We start from the raw sequence: 20,915 nt of genomic DNA on the forward strand, positions 1-20,915 counted from the left end.
CAAGTGTTAAAGGTTTCGACAGATCACAATGCTGCTGATATGATCATTAAGACATTGCCAAGTTGAAGTTTTTCTACTATATGTAGTAGATAAAGCTGCATGAAGAAAACTAGTTTGTTCCCGTGATGTTATAAAGTTTGTTCAAAGGTGGAGATTTGTGACATATTGGATTGAACCCTAATATGATCGAAGGGTAGCTTCTTGGTTCGACAATTCGATAAGATCTTAGCATGACGTCAAAGTCTGTTCACATGCAATCGAAGTCCTGCAATGTTATAGTCGATGTATGCTCAAGTATGCAGTAGTCGAAATGCTAAATTTATTAGCATGTTGAATTGAGTTTGTTTGTTAAGTCCAATTGTTTAAGTTAACTTGTTCTCTAAGTTATCTTGTAATGGGTCTGCGTGTAAAAGTCCATTAATTTAGTGTGTTAGTTTTACTATAAATAATATGCCAGTCTCTCATCATTGCATAATGCAAATCCTAATTAGGGTGAAATAGGTTTTGTTATTTTGTAACACTTGTAATCTTGTTTCAAAGAGAAAGTAAAGAATAACAGTTTATAATCAATTTCATTGTCTTCTTTGCATATGTAAGGTTTCTTGGTATTCAAGAATCCGTTTATAATTTGTTCTTGACATCGTTTTTCATGATTATAACATACAAATCCATCACTAATATTGAAGCATCTTGTCATGCCCTTTAATTAACCGAACTTCAAAAGTATGATGTGAAACATATCAAATAATTGGATTAGAACTAACAATATGTGACCATATATTCAATACTGATTTTTTCCAACCATTAGATTAAAAGTAACAATTTGATCTTCTCAAATCTTCAATACTTATTTTCTTCTGTCTCATGTTAACATTATTTCAAATTTCAAACGTTGAAAATAAAACATAATGGATAGGGGGTTTAAAATAAACGATACGATGATATTTGTGTATCACATTTTCATACACCATAACCCATGTGTCAACATATTTTTCCCAATTGTTACAATAATTTTTCCAATTTTTGTTTTACCAGTAAAGTTAATGGGTTGCCGCAAGATGGACAGTGTCCCCATCTAGTTGACTTCAAGTTTTTTTTGCCATTCCACAACTTTACAACCGCTACATGAATTTCAATATAATATGTAAAAAGTCGATAATGGTGATTTTACAAGTGTTTATATACAACCATGTATAATCAAGATATGCCTGCAGTTATTGCTAGAAAGAAAAGAAAAATTACACTAATTAATAAAAAAATGTTTCAAATCAGAAGGAGAAAGAAACCACTCCTACACAACATACTAATTACCTCATCAACTCAAATGGCATTGTTTCATCATAAATATCAATATTTGATTCAACTTCAAGATTTTTAAACACCAAATTAATAAAAACACCATTGATGGTCAAAAAGTACATAAATATCACGACCTGTTGGAGTTAATATGTTAAACCATTTCCAAGCTACAATTTTTGAAATTTCTCCTTCCCCTGCTATACCACCTCCTATTACTCCTATTATTGAGCTTAAAATCAAAATAGTAACTCATTATTTGAAAATTCAAGTCAACTCCGATACACAATATGGGGTTCAAGATATTAACTCGACTTTTGTTTTGATAACACCATGACAAATAATTCTAATTGTGATTTAGGTGAAGATAATGCATTAGTTAAGGACCAGTTACAAGGTAATCTTTTTTCCTTTGTACCATTCCTCATTTTTAATATCATTGTGAGATAAATATGCGACCCTGCATTTTTAGTCCCTATAAAATTTTAGTCCCTATAAATATGCGACCCTGCATTTTTAGTTCCTATAAAATTTTCCTTCAATGAATGGTCCTTATAAAATTATTATGCATCTAGTTTCAGTCTCTATTATCAAACCAATGTGTATTTTAGAATGATTATTTTGCACACATGTTCATAATGTTTTAAAAAGTTCATGGAAAAAAAGAAACTCAAAATTTAATTTCTATGTTGAGATTTTCATTACTTTTATCATTATTTTTTGAAATTTGAAAAATTCATATTTAATTCTTCTCGTTTTAAAAAATTCTAAAACTTGGTAAATAAATATTTTACAGTATTCTAAATATATATAAAAAAATTATTCAAAAATTTAAAAATTAAAGGGTAATTAAACTGTTTTTAAAATTTTAGAAAATAGTAGGGACTGAAATGACATACATAAAAATTTTAGAAGGACCATTCATTAAAGGAAAATTTTATAGGGATTAAAGATGCAGGATCGCATATTTATAGGGACTAAAAACGTATTTAACTCTAATAAATAACTAAATTTTATGGCACAACAACTTTTTATGATATTGAAGATCCTATATGACAATGCCGATTTTGTGGTGCTTGCATGTAGTATTAAGAACGTCACTCTAAATCAAGACATATTACCGCACCATAGCTTAACCTATGTTGTTGTGGAGGGAAATTTAAACTACCAATGCTTGATGAACCACCATAAATACTTTATAACCTACTTTTTGATATATACTACAACTACTGAGTGTAAGAATTATCAATTAAACACAAGGACATATAAAGCAATGTTCTCATTTATTTCACCCGGGATGAAATTTATGCAAAATCTACAAAATATGGTGGTCCGCCTGCACAATGACTTCATGGTCAAACTTGCCATATGATAATGACTATGTTTCTAGAGTGGGGCCAACCACCTAAATATGCCCAGTTGTATATTTTTGACACAAACAATAAAATTGAAATTGTATGGATACTTTCAAGTAACTCTACATAACTACCTCTACTCTTTAACATGCACATTATCAACCATAACACATAACTATTAGATATTTCTGCTTCTATAGGGACAACAAACACATTGATAATGGAATTGTAACAAAATATAGAAGTTACCGTTGGATCAACATAATGTTCATGCAAAAGCTTTCAGAAGGGCACGAGATATGTTAAAACGCCAAAAAGTCCAGAATTTGAATTTGAGACTCATATATGATGATCGGGTTTACAGCAAGCCTACCGTGTCTGAGGTTCAAAAAGAGATATATATCTTGCAAACATGTGATGGTCAAGATTGTTATCCAATATATAGAATAAGGTCAAGGACCCACACAATTGTCAAAAATGGGATTACTTTATGCAACATACATGTAGTTCAGTATAACACAAGGTTGTTGTTGAATCAAGCTCACATGAATATGGATTGGTGAAATAATTATACTTACGTTAAGTACTTATTCAAGTATATACAAAAATGTTATGATATAACAAGTTCTTCAATTGTCCATACAAATAAAGGTAGTTCAACATCCCAAACACTGTATGTGAAATTCAACAATATTTTGATAGTAGGTATGTCTCACTAAGTGAAGCATATTGGAGAATATTTTCATTTCACTCATGTATACATGTTCAAGCTATAATTTAATTGATCTATTTACTAAACCACTGACTAGAGATTTATTAAAGATTACCTTGAGAGGTATGAGATTGAAACTCCTTGAGCGAGAGTTCCAACAGCAGTAGCAACCCAATATAACGTTAAGAAAACATAAACCTTAGATTCAATGGGTAATAACAAGCCGTTGATTTGGATGTTTGTGTGACATTAGGTTACAATGTTGACCATTGCATTTGAAATGTTAAGTTTTTCAAACTCTTAAAGAAGTTCAATGTTGAGAATATGTATCTCAAATAAAGTAAACACAATATGAACTTACCTATGTGATTTTGAGATGATGTCCTCTCAAAGTAAGAGTTGGAGTTTCTCTCATGATAAATTTATGACAGGAAAATCACATGATCATAAGTAGTGCTAGGCGATAAATATAGGTGAAGAACCATTAAAGAGTGTATAAGGTGACACCGATATAATCACAAGGAATAAGAGGTTCAATGATTTGCTACTAAAATTACGATTATAATTTGTATTGTCTTTACTATGGTTAACTTCAAATCGAAAGATACTTAACTCTATTAGCGTTTATTTTTTTTCTTTTTTGGAATTGGTCTGTCATTATTAGAACAAGTGTGAGATTGTTGTAATTAATGAAGAAAGTAATACATAACCATTGGTTGTTCCAATAATAACAAGATACCTTGCAAGTGAGATAATGAGCATTCAATGTATAAGAAATAGTCATACACTAAAAGTTTAAATCAATTTAATGTTCTTTATATAGAGTTACATTTATTAACTCCCAAAGAGCTAAATAGGAGAAAGTTCCACATAGACAAGTATGGCGGTCCCAACTCTTATGCCACTTTTCACATCACAATCCACCTTTCTGGTGTTGCTACCGGTGGCACCGGCTCCAAGACCGATGACGTTGGCGTAGAGGTGCTATTGGAAACTTGTAAGCAGCACCGGTGCTTCGGCGATCGGTTTTAAGCCAACTAGTGGTGGCAAGCCGTCACACGTGGCAGTAGTCATTACTCCAATTTATAAAAAAAAATTGAATTCAAAAAGTTGCAACACTTAGTGTGAAGTGTTGCAATACTTGGTGAAATAATATGTTTCATCAAGGGTCACAACCTTGTGAAACAATACATTTAGTCTATAAATATACTACTTCAGATTAAAAAAATATACAATTGAACTCTCCTCTTAAGTGTTTAAAATCCATATTTCCCTCTTTCTTACTTTTGAGTTTTTATTTGACTTATACAAACTCGAATTCTATAAGTGTTAAAATTTTAATTAATAAGGTGTTTTACTAGTAATATTTATTATTTTATTTATTTTTTTGTTTTAACTAAATGTATAGTTACGTAAATAGTGAGAGGACTTCTTTAAAATAAAAATATCTTGAGAATAAGTGCAACCTTTTATGTATATAAAATTTTGTACCTTTTCTATATATATATATATATATATATATATATATATATATATATATATATATATATATATATATATATATATATATATATATATATATATATATGTATATAAATAGTGAGAGGACTTCTTTAAAATAAAAATATCTTGAGAATAAGTGCAACCTTTTATGTATATAAAATTTTGTACCTTTTCTATATATATATATATATATATATATATATATATATATATATATATATATATATATATATATATATATATATATATATATATATATATATATATATATATATATATATATATATATATATATATATATATATATATATATATATATATATATATATATATATATATATATATAGATCAAATGACACTAAGGTGTCAAAGTTTAATTTGACACCAAATCTCAACCGTTAAAAAAATTAATCAAACGATAATACATTTAGGAGAAAAATATGTTATATATTTTTTTATTTGATCAATTCTTTTAACGGTTGAAATTTTGGTGTCAAATTAAATTTTGAAACCTTGGTGTCATTTGATCCCATCATATATATATATATATATATATATATATATATATATATATATATATATATATATATATATATATATATATATATATATATATATATATATATATATATTATTCTTCTGAGTTGTTGGTTCTTTTATTAGAAACATAGAAGCATCCTTTTAATCGAGAAAGCATGGTTAGTAGTAGTAATGATGTCAAGTCGATGTCACAGATCATTTTATTTATCGACTCTTATACTCTATCTGTTTTAAAATAAATATTGTGTTTTCAAATATAATAATATGGTCATATAACATTGTATATTTTTTTAAATTGACCTTATAAAAATATTGAAAGTAGTGTAAATAGTAGAGATAGAAATAGGTCAGACCGATAACAAGGGGCTACATGCTAGCCTATATAGCATCAGACCAGACCACGCATTATTTTTAAATAGAAAAAGACTAGGCTTTTTTAGAAGCCTATTTAATTAAAAAGGCTAGGCTCCAAGCCATAAAAAAACCTTTTTAAACCTACCAGGCCGACCTATTTTAATAAATATGAATTTTTTTTATTATCATTATGTTATGTTTTATATTTTGAATTAAAATACATAAATAAAATTTGGTTATCTTAAAGAATTTGTGAAAATAAGATGAAAACACCTAATGAACATTGTTTTCATAAATTCTCTTAAACAAATAATCTCCTAGAACTTATGTTAACAGCTAAGTTAAGATAAATCAATGCAAACAAATTTCGAGTCTCTTGGTCTTTTAGTTAATTAGTCTATTTAAACATTATTTTAATTGTTTATTTACATATGTCTAAAACAAATATGCTTTTATGTAGGCCAACAGGTTAATAAGATTTTCAAAAAAGTCAGACTCAGGCCTAAAACATAAGCCTACGACAGACTACAAGTTAGACTTAAGATTCAGTTTTTTTAACAGGTAAGACTTAGATTTGACAAAGCCTAACTCGATCCAACCTATTTAATAATTAAAAAATAAAATTGAAAAATAGTAATCATTATTACATTGAAAAAGTAAAAAATAATATTTATTTTAAAATAAATTTTATTCGTTAAAATAATATTTATTGTAAAACGGAGAGGGAGTATAAAATTACAAAGATCCCTGCGTTTTCGAAGACTATATGTATCTGCTTGTTAGAACACTAACTTTAATCAGTCACATGATGCATGAGTTCGTTGTTATTCTCATTATCACAGTACCATTATACATAAAAAATTCATCAAAAGCAGAGTTAACTATTTTGAAATTAAATTTAATAATAAATATTACAATAGCAATACATCATATAATTAGAGACCAAAATGACTTCCCGTATTACATCTATTATATCATTGTTCATATCTTTTGAATACGAACTCAGAAGCATCCTTTTAATGGAAAGCATGGTTAGTAGGAGTAGTGGTGTCTACTCAGTTTACACAACTTTATTTATCAACTAAGTAGATATATTAAATTATGAAGATCCCTGCGTTTTCGAAGACTATGTATCTGCTTCTTAGAACACTAGCTTTATACAAGTTACCCCATACTAATGATGCACGAGTTTGTTAGTCTCATTATCACATTACTGTTATATTTTAAAAATTCATCAAAAGCAGTGTTAACTATTTTAAAAATGTTGTTATTGATCTACTATTGGATATTCCGACCCATAGATTATGGTAACCACTTTATCGATCCTTCGTTATGTTTGTTGAATGTACTTTACAATATCTATTTTTTTAATTAAAGAGTGAACCCTTAAATTTCACAATTTTTTTTAAAATTATCAAGACATAATAATAAGTTTCATACAGACTTTGTAGTCGGTGGTTTAGTGTCCGAGCTCGTAGAAATAAGGAAGGAATAATGTTTCTTGTGATTTTTAAATAGATTAATTATTACGTATATTTCAATCACCGATATCTTAAAATCAAATTCATTAATTTAAGAGTTTAATTTAATTTAATTGATACAAGAAATAAATTTAATTGAATTGAATTTAATTTGATTTCAATATCTCAACTATTCTACATGGATTACTGGTGCAAGTTGTTGATGCAGTCCCTTGAATATTTATACATTTACAATTTTAACGAATTTTATGTTTGGGTTATTGAAATTTTTAGTCGTTTTTAATTTGTTTAATTGAAATTAGGAATAAAATTGGGTTTTTCTAAGTTTTATTTTGAATATTTCTCTAAAAAAGTTATTTCGTATACTATAATTGAGTCAGTATTCCTCGGTTTAAGGTTGAAGATGACATAAATGAACAATTTTGATATTTTGGTTATTTTAAGTTGCATCAATTTTCTAAAAAGAGTTACAATTAATAGATAGCTTCAACTAGTTGCTACAATGAAGGTGTATTTACTTGTATTATACTCTTTCTTAATAGTAGTAGTTAGTTTTTTTTTATAGGAAACTGATAATGGTTATACATCCCTAATCTTAAGGAATAGTTCCCTTAATATTTAAGCTTAGGTTTCCCTCTTGTATTTATAAATAGCTATTACTTTGACAATCATAATAAATCATCAATCATCCCTTTTATGGTATCAGAATAAATTAACTTAAAAGCTTTTTTTTCTTAATCCTTCATTCATGGCATCAAAAAAATTTAATGTTGAAACTTCCCAAGTCATCACCAACTGAAAAATTAAATATTTTAAATGCTAGTTTTCAACTCTGCATCAAATTTGATGGAGACAATTATTCTGTTTGGAGAATTCAGCTTATGGCTCTCTTAACATGCTATGATCTTATGGGCTATGTTGATGGAAGTAAACCATGTCCATCGAAAGTATTGGAGAACAATACTGCGACTATTAATCTGACCTTTACGCATTGGGTTAGACAAGATCAACTCATTCTACACGACATAATTTCTTCTGTGGCTGCAACCATGTATGCTAGTCGCTCCCGTGTGCGTATAATGGCACTTCAACAAAAATTTTCCAATTTCATAATACAAAATCAACCCATGGCCAAAATACCTTCAAGGAATTAAAGTCATCTCAGATGGATTTTCAATCATTGATCACCCCTTGATGAAACAGATCTTGTGATTCACACACTTACTTAATGGCTTGACCGATGAGTATTGTGAAATTTAGGTTGCACTTCGAAGTAGAGAATCTCCAATTATTTTTGTTGAATTACATAAGAAGCTTATAGACTTTGAAACCATTCATCATCGTGCATATCAAGTTACTGCTGATATTGTTTCCACTGTTAATATTGTCACAAGAAATAAAGGGTATCAATACAGGACAAACAACAATCGCGGCCCCCCTACTCAACGAAATGGTGAAAGAAAAATTGTATGTCAATTTTGTGACAAGACAAGACATATTGCTAAGAACTGCCACATAATTAAGGGTTTTCATAAAATGGCACTAAACCGACTGCAAATTTGGCTCAGAATAAGGCTGCAACATAGCGTCCCAGCAGGATAACAGATACTAGAGCATCTCATCATATTTCACAAGATTTGCAACAACTTACTTTAGCTAATTCATATCCTGAAGCATATCATGTCATTGTTGGCGATGAAACATGTTTGAAAATTGTTCATACCGGTAACTCTATCATTTACACCCCTTTTAAACCTCTTTATCTCAAACAAGTCTTGTGTGTTCCTAAAATCCAGTCTAATTTGTTATTGTTTTAAAACTATGTCAATCTAATGCTTGTTTTGTTGAATTGTTTCTAAACCATTTTATTGTCAAGGACTTGAATTTGGGTCAATCACTACTCCAAGGTCCACTTAAACAAGATCTCTATCATCTCCTCACCGCTATCGTTCCATCACGTCCACCTCAATCATTGCATACAAGTATCTATTCTACATCTACATGGCATCATAAGTTAGGTCATCCTTCTATCAAAATAATAAAGCATTTGATTGACATTCATCATCTACCAATAAAGCTTCCAAAATCTCATGAGTGTAGTTCATGTCATTGTGCCAAAACTCACAAACTTTCTTTCTCCAATCATCATCTCACAAGTAGCAAACCATTGGAACTTTTGTATTTTGATGTTTGGGGACCGAATCATGTTAGATCTTTCTATGGTTATTTGTACTATTTAATCATTGTAGATCATTTTACCAAATATGTTTGGTTGTATCCAATGAAACACAAATCTCTCTCTCTCTCTCTCTCTCTCTCTCTCTCTCTCTCTCTCTCTCTCTCTCCTCTAATAATGGTGGAGAATTTATCAAATTAAAATCTTTTCTGGTTAATAATATTGACATTTCTCATTTAACCACCTCACCATACACACCTGAGTTAAATTGTATAGCTGAAAGGAGGCACATACATGTTGTTGAAACAAGTCGTGTTCTCTTGCATCATGCCAACCCACCACCTCAATTATGGTCATTTGCATTTACTACTTGTTTACTGGAGAATTCGGTAAACAAAAATAAGTTTCAATTCACTTAAGGGATCAAACTCAAAAAAAATCCAGACATGTTGTGCAAAAGCTTGAGTTTGAATAATTTGGACACTAAAGTCAAAAGCTATAAAAGATAATGAAAATGAAAGCCCTAAGAAAATCTAATGTATTAAATGATTTTAAATAAATAAAATTTTAATTGAAAAAAAATGGAACGCAACCACATACATTGATGATCACTCGTTTCTATTAATCACTGATACTTTGAGTTTCTCAAGTTTGTGTTAAATTCCACACACTAGAAAACGTAAACAAGCACTGATTATATATTAATCCTATTATAACCGTCCACAACGGTCGGCCTAGAAAACTTCACTACATTTTCAAAGCCATGCAAACTGATTTCTGTAAGTTTTTCACGTATCTTCGAATAACTGTCTAATCTTATCTAATTTAGCCTCGTTAGACCGTACACATTTGTCTGCCACTTGGAAAATTCAATTTTGTCTAAGTCCCAAAACATATATCTTTGGCCTGTAAAACCAATGATTTCGAACAAAGCTCTTTCGTCCTTCGAAGGGACGCATATAAAATGGTCAAGAAACCATTTCGACTTGAAGTAAAATTTGCTTCTAAGAATTTAATCCTATTCTCCAAACTTAGAAGATGTGTCAAAAAATTATGAGATAACAAGTTATCTCCCAAAAATGTCATTTTCGACTGAACCTTGTCGACACAAGAGAAAATTGGCTTTTTTTTGACACTATTCACACTGCTTTGCTGACGACACTATCATCATTGCAAATTTTCGTATGTTGTCGATTCCGATGGACTTCTGCAGAAAAGCCCATCATTATTCTTATTTTCTAGGAGAACGTGGCTCTACAATTTTTTTGAAATCTCCACTAACTCTCACTTCCTGGACACGAAATGCCTCTAACTACTATTCTTACGCCACTTGTCAGTTATTTCGAGGGGTGCTTTTGTCTATAAATATCCATTTCATCCTCTCATTTGTTCTTCTTCCATCTGCATTCTCTAAAACCATACTTCTTGCGCTTAAGAAAAGAAAACTCCTCGTCTCTCTTATCCTTCAACAATGGTTGCTTCTTCCTTCAGCTCTAAGATGGACACTGAAAAAAACCCGTTAGATTTCGTCATTCCTTCATCGGAAGAGGAAACAATCAAGATCTATGTTCTAGAACAACTGTAAGACAAAGGTTAAACCGCCGTTTGGAAATCTCAGGCACTCATACCTTTTTCTGTTTTTGAAAAACTTTTGGCTTTCTTAGGTCCATGCCATACCCCAAAGTCACGACCTGAAAAGGTAAAGGACTTTTGCCCTTGCTATCTTCCCACAATGCCCCCCAGTGCTCGAACAACACATGTTAGACTTAAAATTTCTAGATCCATCTGAACGTGTTTTTCGATCAGCTCCTACACTCAACAACAAAGAGTACAAGGCATGGCTCGACAGAGTATAGAGCCATCGAAAGAAACAATGGAAAAACCTAGGTATTTTTGCCCCTTACAAATGTTGATGTTGTTGTTGCGAGGGGTTGTTTTTTATTGTGAGGAGATTAACTCGGTCAAACTAGCTTGTAGTGCCAAATGAACCCCTTATTAAATATTTTTACCAACTTACACAGATCATAACATATTTATATTAAAAATATTTTGATATAAAATAATTTTAACAATTAATATATCTTTTAATTTGTACTTTTTTTCTTATAACTAGGACAAGAAAATTGTCAAAAGTTTTGTCATATGTAAGGATGTCAACGGGGTGGAGAATGTTCGGAGGATGCTTCCCCGTTCTTCATCCTGCCCCCAATTTTCCCCCGTTACCATCCCCAATCTCTGCCACAAGGAAACATTTCTCTCATCTCCACAGAGATCTATGGAGATTAAATGTTAAAAAAAAATCTATATTGTTCGATCAAAACTATAACACTAATATTTCGTTATCTTAATCACATATATTTTGTATTTTTAAAAATAAAAATAAAAATAAAAATACATCTTGCAAATATTCATCAAAACATGTTGCTATTATGCATAATCATACACTAGTGAATTATAATTTTCTAATATATTAATTTTTTTTAATTAAAAAACATGTAAAATTAATAAAATACATTTATATAATATATAGAATATGAAAGTTAAATAATATGTTTGGGGTCGGAGAATCCGCAGGAAGGAATATACTTTTCCAATCTCTGCCATAAGTGTCATATCTTCATTTTCACGGGAAATTTTTTTCTCAACTTCGAAGCTCCAAACAGATAATCTCCACGCAGATCTCTATTAACAAATATTAACAAATGCAAATTGACATCGCTAAATTATAAAATTTCTTTATAATTTAAAAAGTCTGAAATATGGGTTTCGGAAATAGTTAAATTAAATAATACGATTTTTTTCATATTAAAAAACTATCAGTTATGTATAATTTTTTTTTACCTATTGCATGATAGAATATATAAAAATAATTACTTATAAACAAAATAACTAGAAGCTACTTAAATTAAAATAATTGACATGAAACAAAAAAAAAGGAAGCAACTCTTAAAAATTTCAACAAAGACAAAATGACTACGATTGAATAACTTGAATGACCATGTCAATGTTTTGGGTACCAAGATCAAATACACCACAATAGATGTTAGTCCTTAATTTCTAATAATACATATATTAGAACAATTGTTTTGTTATGGTTATATTTACCGAGTATACTGACGTGTTTGAAGGACATGCACAGTTCTGGACACTCCTTAACATGTTTGGTCAAAAATTTCAAACACTTTTACTCTTTCATTGAAATACCTCGTATTTTCCTCTAGTCCAAATTAACATCAATCAAAACATGGACCATCACACGTTGAAATTCAAACCCCTCAACCAATTATATATACTCACCAAAATTTCGAGAAAGAGACAAATTCAAACACACAACATTATTACAAACTAAATAAAACAGTACCCATAAATAACATAATAACATAACAAAACTAAACTTGTTGAAGAAGCCATGCAACGTTTATCTGCTACCTTGTACCGTAAAATGGCTCATCGATCATCATGCGACGTGTTCATAAATCATCGAGGAGTCGACACCAAGAGGAACATCGCGGGGTTGTTGTACGATCGGTTGACGAAGATGGGAGTGAGATCGTTTCTGGATAGCAAGAATATGAAACCTGGGGATAGGTTGTTTGATCATATTGATAGAGGAATTCTTGGTTGCAAAGTTGGTGTTGCGGTTTTTTCGCCGACTTATTGTGACTCTTATTTTTGTCTCCATGAGCTTGCTCTTCTCATGGAGTCGAAGAAGAGAGTTATCCCGATTTTCTATGATGTTAAGCCTTCTGAGCTTGTTGTTAAGGATAATGGAAGTTGTCCTGTTAAAGAGCTTCGAAGGTTTAGTGCTGCATTAGAGGAAGCTAAATTCACTGTTGGATTGACCTTCGATTCTTCCAATAGGTTTGTCTTAATAATTCACATATATTTTTAGTAATCATAGTAACATAAACACCTCTGAACAAAGACATATTTATATTCAAACACGTGTCAGTGTTTGATACCAGCATACACAACACTGACACTTATGATTATTCTTAGTGTCATGAAGTATTTATGTCTGTGTCATGTATGCCGCTGTTTTGTATCTGACACTTGATACTAACGCGATACTGGTACTGACACTTGTGGTTACGTGAGGTTGTATTTTGTATGTACAGAATGTTGTAGTATTAAGTTTGATTGTGATAAATGCAATATTGTTGTATTGACTTTGAATGGAATGTGTTTTGCAGGGACTGGTCGGTGTTGTTAAGAGATGCTTCAGAAGCAGTGATCATGAACTTGTTGGAGGTAGAAGAAGCGCGTAAGCTCATGAAGAAAAAAACATTGAATACTAATCACAAGTAGTTCATTAATTCAACACTTTAACTCAAATATGTTTGTTTATTACTTTATTCTTTTAAAGAAAAAAAGGAAGGATACTAAGCTAGCAACATGGTTTTAGGTTTTAACCATCAACACTAGAATTCGTTTATTTTATTTTTTAATTTTTTTATCCATGTTTTTTCAGTTAAATTTGGAATGAACCAACTTTTTTGTTGTTGTATGATCTTCATGTAATCCATTAAATTTGAGATTGCACAGAATTTACATTATTGTAGTTTAATTTCAATACACCGTAGTCTTGTTTAATTTACTATATAACTATACATTGGTGAATATTTAAATGTATAATCATAACGAATATTACTTATTGATAATTCAATTTTAAGTTTTTTTAATGATAAAAAATATATTAATAAGAGAGTATGGAGTACTCAAACCATTTCAAAGAATAAGAATGATTCAAGGTCTTATTCAGATACCATTTCAAAGAGTAGAACTTGATTCTATGTGACGTACAATTTCTCAATACTTACTATCTTATTAAAAAAATAATATCATTATGAAATTTTTAAATAGGTTACGCAACTAAATACTAAACCAAAGCCAACCCATTATTTTTTACTCAATACCAAAATACTTAAAAATTGATAGAACACAAAACAACACCCTAACCACTTAAACAGATTACACTAAACAAAAAATAAATTCATAACATTACTATAAATAAGACATCTTACCTTGGACGCAAAATGACTTTTATCTCGGTTACACATGCGAGGTAACTAAAAGCGTCATGAAAAATATGCCACTTAACCTCTCGGTTAATGCTAAACCGACAAATAATATGTAAAGTGGTCACTGGTTCGATCCTAATGAGATCATTTTTTAAATTTTTAAATGGCAAATCCCCCCCCCCCCCCGCGATATTGAAAATAAATGACACATCAAATTAATTTTTTCCTTCGATTTTGACATATAACCGACATGTTAAAATCTTAACTGAAAATATATAACCTTGAAAATTGGTTTAGAAAATGATAATACGAAAATCTAAGTTATGTTTAAAAAACAACTTACACTAATCAAAAGCTTTTTGGCATCTTTCAACTCATTATTATTCTCTCTCTTTCTTTTATGGTTAAAATCTCTCTATATGTTTCAAGTTTTTCATTCAACACTTTCTCTTATACTAGTTCATTCTTCAAAGCATAAAATTTGATGTTTTGCAAAATGAAAAAGAAGAAGGAGTTGAACGAAAACTAGATGCATACAAATAAATTTTAATAATAACAAAAAGAGAGAGGAATAATGAGTTAAAAGATTCCAAAAAACTTTGATTAATATAACATATTTTTCAAATATAACTTAGTTTTACCTATTATCATTTAGTAAATCACTAAAGAGTTATATGTTCAAAGAGGAGTTAGTGAAACAAGAAATCCACATTAGATATAGTAAACTTAAAGGTTACTTGGATTCGAGGAGAGTTGCACAAATAATCACAAAAACATCAATATTGGTTTAATAACAACAATTAATACCAGTTTAACAAAATGTCAACATAAACAAAATAACAACAACATACACAATATGAAAACAACATAAACAATATGACAACAACATAAACAACTAAATAATCTTAATGTCTCTCAACAAAATGACAACACCATAAACAATAAATCTATAACATCAATCTTAGTTTTACAAAAACAATCAATATCATTTTAACATACAACATCAATCTCAATTTAAACCTCTAGGGTTTCTTGTCTAAATATAAAAAATAACAAACAACAACGAACTCAAGAACAAACAACGATTACAGAATAACAAAAATCATGTAAAATGAGAAGTGATGTTTGACGTACCAGATCTATGAAGAAGATGTGAAATAATGATTTGGGTATTTCATTTTGGCATTTATAGAACGATAGCCATAAACGCATATCATCTTCGTATTGGGATGATATGTGTTTAGAGTTCTCGTTGCTTAGGAGTCACATTATCGAACGAGAGCCCTAACACATGCAATGGAAATAATACAAGGAGGAAGACGTTGAAGTGAGACTAGTACAAGCATGACGAAGCTCGTGTTAATGAAGAGTTAGCACACTCACTTCAGCGTCATCCTATTTTTATTTTTATATGAAAATACAAGGAGGATATAAGGGTTTTGTTTGAGATATAGATGTTAAGGTTGTTATTTACTGGGGAGAGATAATTTTGTTATTATAGCAGTAAACTTTTCATGTCAGTTTTTCTTAAAATTGAGGGAAAAGATGAATTATAAAATAAGGCGCCTTTTTTTCTAAATAAAATATAAAACTGTAGGAGCTTGAAATTGAAGCTTAGACCCTAAGCTACATTTGATATCGATCTTTAAAAAAATGAGGGATAAGTAATAATCTAAAAAAAAGACACATTCTAAGTCATTTGACCTCGATTTTCATTTAGTCGAGGTGAAAGCGTTGACATGAAATGTAATATTTGTAGTAGCGTAAGCAACGAATAATTAATAGGAGAATCTGATAGCCACACAAAATACATAAGATAATGTTATAATCCATAATTGCTCTACACTTGAGAATATTATGACGAGTAATGACCTTATTAGGAAACGACTTCGCCAAAAAGACTATAGTTTTGAACGAGATCCAACTTTTCTAAAATATAGATAAAATTGGTATATATATATATATATATATATATATATATATATATATATATATATATATATATATATATATATATATATATATATCCTCTTCTGTAAGTCCAACCCTAACAGTTGTAGCTTCCTCAAGCACCATATAATTTGATCGAGATAATTATCTTTGGGTTGTTCCCTTACCTCGAAAAAATCTCAAAGGTAAGAGTTATTCCATATCGACAAGTTAAGAAGTCTGAAATTAATTTGTCCTCCCACACAAAAAGATGTTTTATCGATATGAACTTCCAATTTCACATGTCCCTGTTATAATAGCCCATAATGCTCACCATCGAGTCACACTGACTAGAAACCAAAAAATGTCTTTAATATTGGTGAACCAAAGTTAAACCACCCCTCCCTTTATAAACATTATTTCCATAAAGAGATTGACATTCCATTACGAACATCTTCACAACCTTTTTTAAGAACTATTGTGAAAAACGATGTCAAGAATAAAATATAATAGGAATTAGGGAAGATAAGAAGAACACAATAATTGGTTATAACTGCTATTCTTTTACATTCTCTTAAAACAAGATTACAAGTTTACAAGAATAACAAATAACTTCTCTCACCCAAAATTAGGATTTGCAGCTTAGCAATAATGAGAGACTAATATGCTATTTATAATAAAACTTAACATACTAACTAATGGACTTTTTCCACAAGGCCCATTACACAAGCCAACTTAATAAACAAGCTAACTTAACAAATTAGGGTTTAAACACTAAAACCTAATTTAACATGCTAACAACCCTAGCATCTTCGACACAAGTATGTGAACAACCTTTAACTTCATGCTTAATCCTGTCAAACCAAGAAACTATCCTTCGACCATACTAGAGTTCGATCCAATATCTCACAAGAACAACTCTAAATTTGACACAAACAAGGAAATATATTTTCACCAAGAGAAGATGAATAAGAATCCAAGAAGATGACATCCCAAGTGAGTTTTCATAACTAAGGTCTCATACTAAAGTGAGTCAAATTAAACAATAAAATATATCTAATTTCAAGATCTATTATATCCTTTTTTCTTACAAACATCAATCTACTAAACCTATTAAATTTATTGGCCCCTTTTGAATCATCCCAAAGGAAGTTCTTTTACAGCTAGACGATATTTTTCTACTCATTAATTGGAATCTTTATGAAGGAAAAGTAAAAGATATGAATACTATTTAAGATAGAGGTTGGGAGGGCTACATATAACTAAGGCGAATAACCATATTTCTATTTGACAAAACTTGTTAGAGATAAGGTTGATCTAAGGATGCCAAGTACTTTGTTTTTGATTATTTGACCCCACTACTAAATCAAGATACCTAGATGGTAGTAATCCAGCCTATTGACTACATGCTCAGCATGCTCGTGTGGATCACTAGTTATGTCATTGCTCTGCAACATCAAAGACTTCTCCAAAGACCACTAGATCCTACTCTAAAGGATGCGAACTAACAAAATATTCTTCTTTCTCTTTAGAGCCGGACGTTGGTCATATATTTCTTTTCTTCAAGGATGACGCCCCTAATGAATGTAAGTTGTTTTCTAATATAGCTTAATTTTTTATATTATTATTTTATAATTCAATTCAAAAAATTATATATTTAGTGAGGGGTTGGCAAAACACTCCAACCATATATGATATAATAAACTCATCTTCTAGACATGTTGGCTGAATAAAATGAAAACTCCAATGTACAAGGAATATAATTAACAATAACACATCATACAATAACTCATACATAAAATTATCAACAAAAAACAACAACTTACCCTAACAAAACAACAACATACCCCAACAAAAACATCAATATACTTCAACAAAACAACTAAAATAAAACAAACAACAACATTTATCAACAAAATACAACAACTTATCATAACAAAACACAACATACCTCAACAAAAACATCTAAAATGACAAAAATAACAACATTTATCAACAAAAATATTAACTTACTTTAACAAAACAATAGCATTTATCAACATAAACATCAACATACCTAATTAAAAATATCTACAATATAAAAAACAATAATATTTATCAACAAAAACAACAACTAACCTTAACATAAACAACAAGTTACCTTAAGAAACAACAACATAGCTTAACAATAACTTAAACACTTTACTTATCTCAACAAAAACAACAATATAAAAGCTATAATCTCATTTTACAACAAAAAAATTAAAATTTATGTTGGACCAAGACAAATGTTTCACATATATTTTGAAGGAAATAAATAAGAAAACAAGACAAATATTTTGAACAACAACAACATCATAACTCATAAAATGTTTCACGTAGGAACCTTTTCTTGAAAAGATTCCTGGAAAATGAAGACAAATATATGAGCTACCTACTTGTTTCATGACACTTTTCCTTGATTCATATTAATTGGAGAAGTTATGTTGGAGTTTTGTAAAGATATGATGGAGTTTTAAGAGATTGAGATAAGGCGATAGAAGTTAGGGTTTCACTTTAAGCGCAGTCTGGTATGAAATGATATGAGTTAGCTTATATAGGTAACATATTTCACCACAGTTGATAAAACAAACCATGGTAAATTGTTCTGATATTAAACTATGATTGTTAATTTGAATAGTGGTGAAAAGTGTTTAAATTTTATTTAAAAATAAAAATTAAGGGAACATACAATTTTTTAACAAAAAACATAAAATTACAGGTGTTGGGATATGAAGCGTATCGATCTTCATATATCACAACAGTTTTTTAGCTGGACGGTGGTTATATGATATTTACAAATAAAAAATGAAAGACCTCTAGTGAATATATATTACTTCAGTTGGTTATATGGTCGTAGTAAGAAATTGTTATAAATGTGTCTTTTGTTGTAGTGTTAGTGAGAGAAATCAGAAGTAATGTGTGAGTGAGAATAAATTTGAATACCTGAAATGACGCGCCTTACCTTTATATACTAAGAGAAGTTGAAAGTACTCGTGAGTGGATCTCTATAAGTCTCTGGTGTTATCTCTTTTCCTTTAACTTTTTCACTTTCCCCTTATTTTCTTTACCTTGATTTTCCACTCCATTCCCAAATGTAATATAGAAAATCTTTTTAAACAATGATTTAGGGGTTTTCCAAAAATTGTGGTCTAGAAGGACCAGCCACATCTATAGTTGGTTGGCGCTACATATTATCTAGGGTTTTAGAAACCATATAGATGGTTGATCCATATTGTGTAGGTTATTTCTAGGCTCCAATTGCAAACATCAAAATTAGTTGTGGCCAGTTGTTCAAAATTTCAAGTGGTTTTGCTGGTATTGTCTCACCGGATGTTTTAAATTTGAATTTGAGTTGTGAAAGTTTATATGAGATTCAAATGATAGCTTTCAATACTGATTACATTTTTCTTCAAGGGATTATGTTGAGGCTAGAAATTTCTTCCTCAATAATGAGTTCCTTAACTACTTCAAGAAAATGTTAAGTACAGAAATGAGAAGTTGAATTACTGATGTAAGAAATATAAAATAAATAAAGAGAATATACACACACACACACACACACAAAGCCGTCTCAAGTTTTTGAAGATCTGTGTAGGTTAATCAAAATTTAACCATAGTAAAACAAATAGAGGTCCTATTTAACCTTGTGAGATATTGGATCGAACTCTAGTATTGTCGAATGGTAGCTTCTTGGTTCGACAGTTCGACAGAGTTAAGCATGAAGTCGAAGGATTGTTCACATGCTGGTGTCGAAGTGTGCATGCTGTAGTCGAAGATGGGTCTAGCATGCAGATGTCGAAGATGCTAGAGTTGTTAGCATGTTAAATTAGGTTTTAGTGTTTAAACCCTAATTTGTTAAGTTAGCTTGTGTATTAAGTTGGCTTGTGTAATGGGCCTTGCTGAAAAAGCCCATTAGTTAGTATGTTAGGTTTTATTATAAATAGCATACTAGTCTCTCATCATTGCTACGCTGCAAATCCTAATTTAGGGTGAGAGAGGTTATTTGTTATTCTTGTAAACTTGTAATCTTGTTTTAAGAGAAAGTGAAAGAATAGCAGTTATAACCAATTCTTGTGTTCTTCTTCTCCTCCCTAATTCCCTATTATACTTTGTTCTTGGTATTCAATTCACAACAAATTGGTGCGGTGAGCGTGGAGAAGATGCCTTCAACAAAGTATGAGATTGAAAAGTTCACCGGAGTGAATGATTTCGGTCTGTGGCGCTTGAAGATGAAAGCCCTACTGGTTCAGCAGGGTTGTTTGGAAGCGTTGAAGGGAGAGGCAGCCATGAATGCAGAATTGACGGCAGCGGAGAAGACAAATATGATCGAGAAAGCACACAGCGCAATTCTGTTGAGCCTTGGTGATAAGGTTCTCCGGCAGGTATCAAAGGAGACGAAGGCATCAGGGTTATGGGTGAAACTTGAAAGTTTGTATATGACCAAATCGCTGGTAAATCGACTCTACCTGAAGCAAGCTTTGTATTCATTCAAGATGATTGAAGACAAAGTATTGGCTGAGCAGTTGG

At 30.4% G+C, this 20,915-nt stretch overlaps 1 protein-coding gene across 1 annotated transcript; it reads left to right on the forward strand.

Moving 5' to 3' along the window:
* Positions 1 to 12,808: 12,808 nt before the first annotated feature.
* On the forward strand, positions 12,809 to 13,725 carry LOC131605550 (probable 2' cyclic ADP-D-ribose synthase BdTIR; the record flags this gene model as incomplete). Its single annotated transcript, XM_058877895.1, has 2 exons — positions 12,809 to 13,278; positions 13,611 to 13,725. Coding segments are annotated over 2 exons (585 nt in total), but the record flags the coding sequence as incomplete, so codon positions are not given.
* Positions 13,726 to 20,915: the final 7,190 nt, after the last annotated feature.

Source organism: Vicia villosa, linkage group LG5, assembly GCF_029867415.1.
Source record: "Vicia villosa cultivar HV-30 ecotype Madison, WI linkage group LG5, Vvil1.0, whole genome shotgun sequence".
Lineage (NCBI taxonomy): Eukaryota > Viridiplantae > Streptophyta > Magnoliopsida > Fabales > Fabaceae > Vicia > Vicia villosa.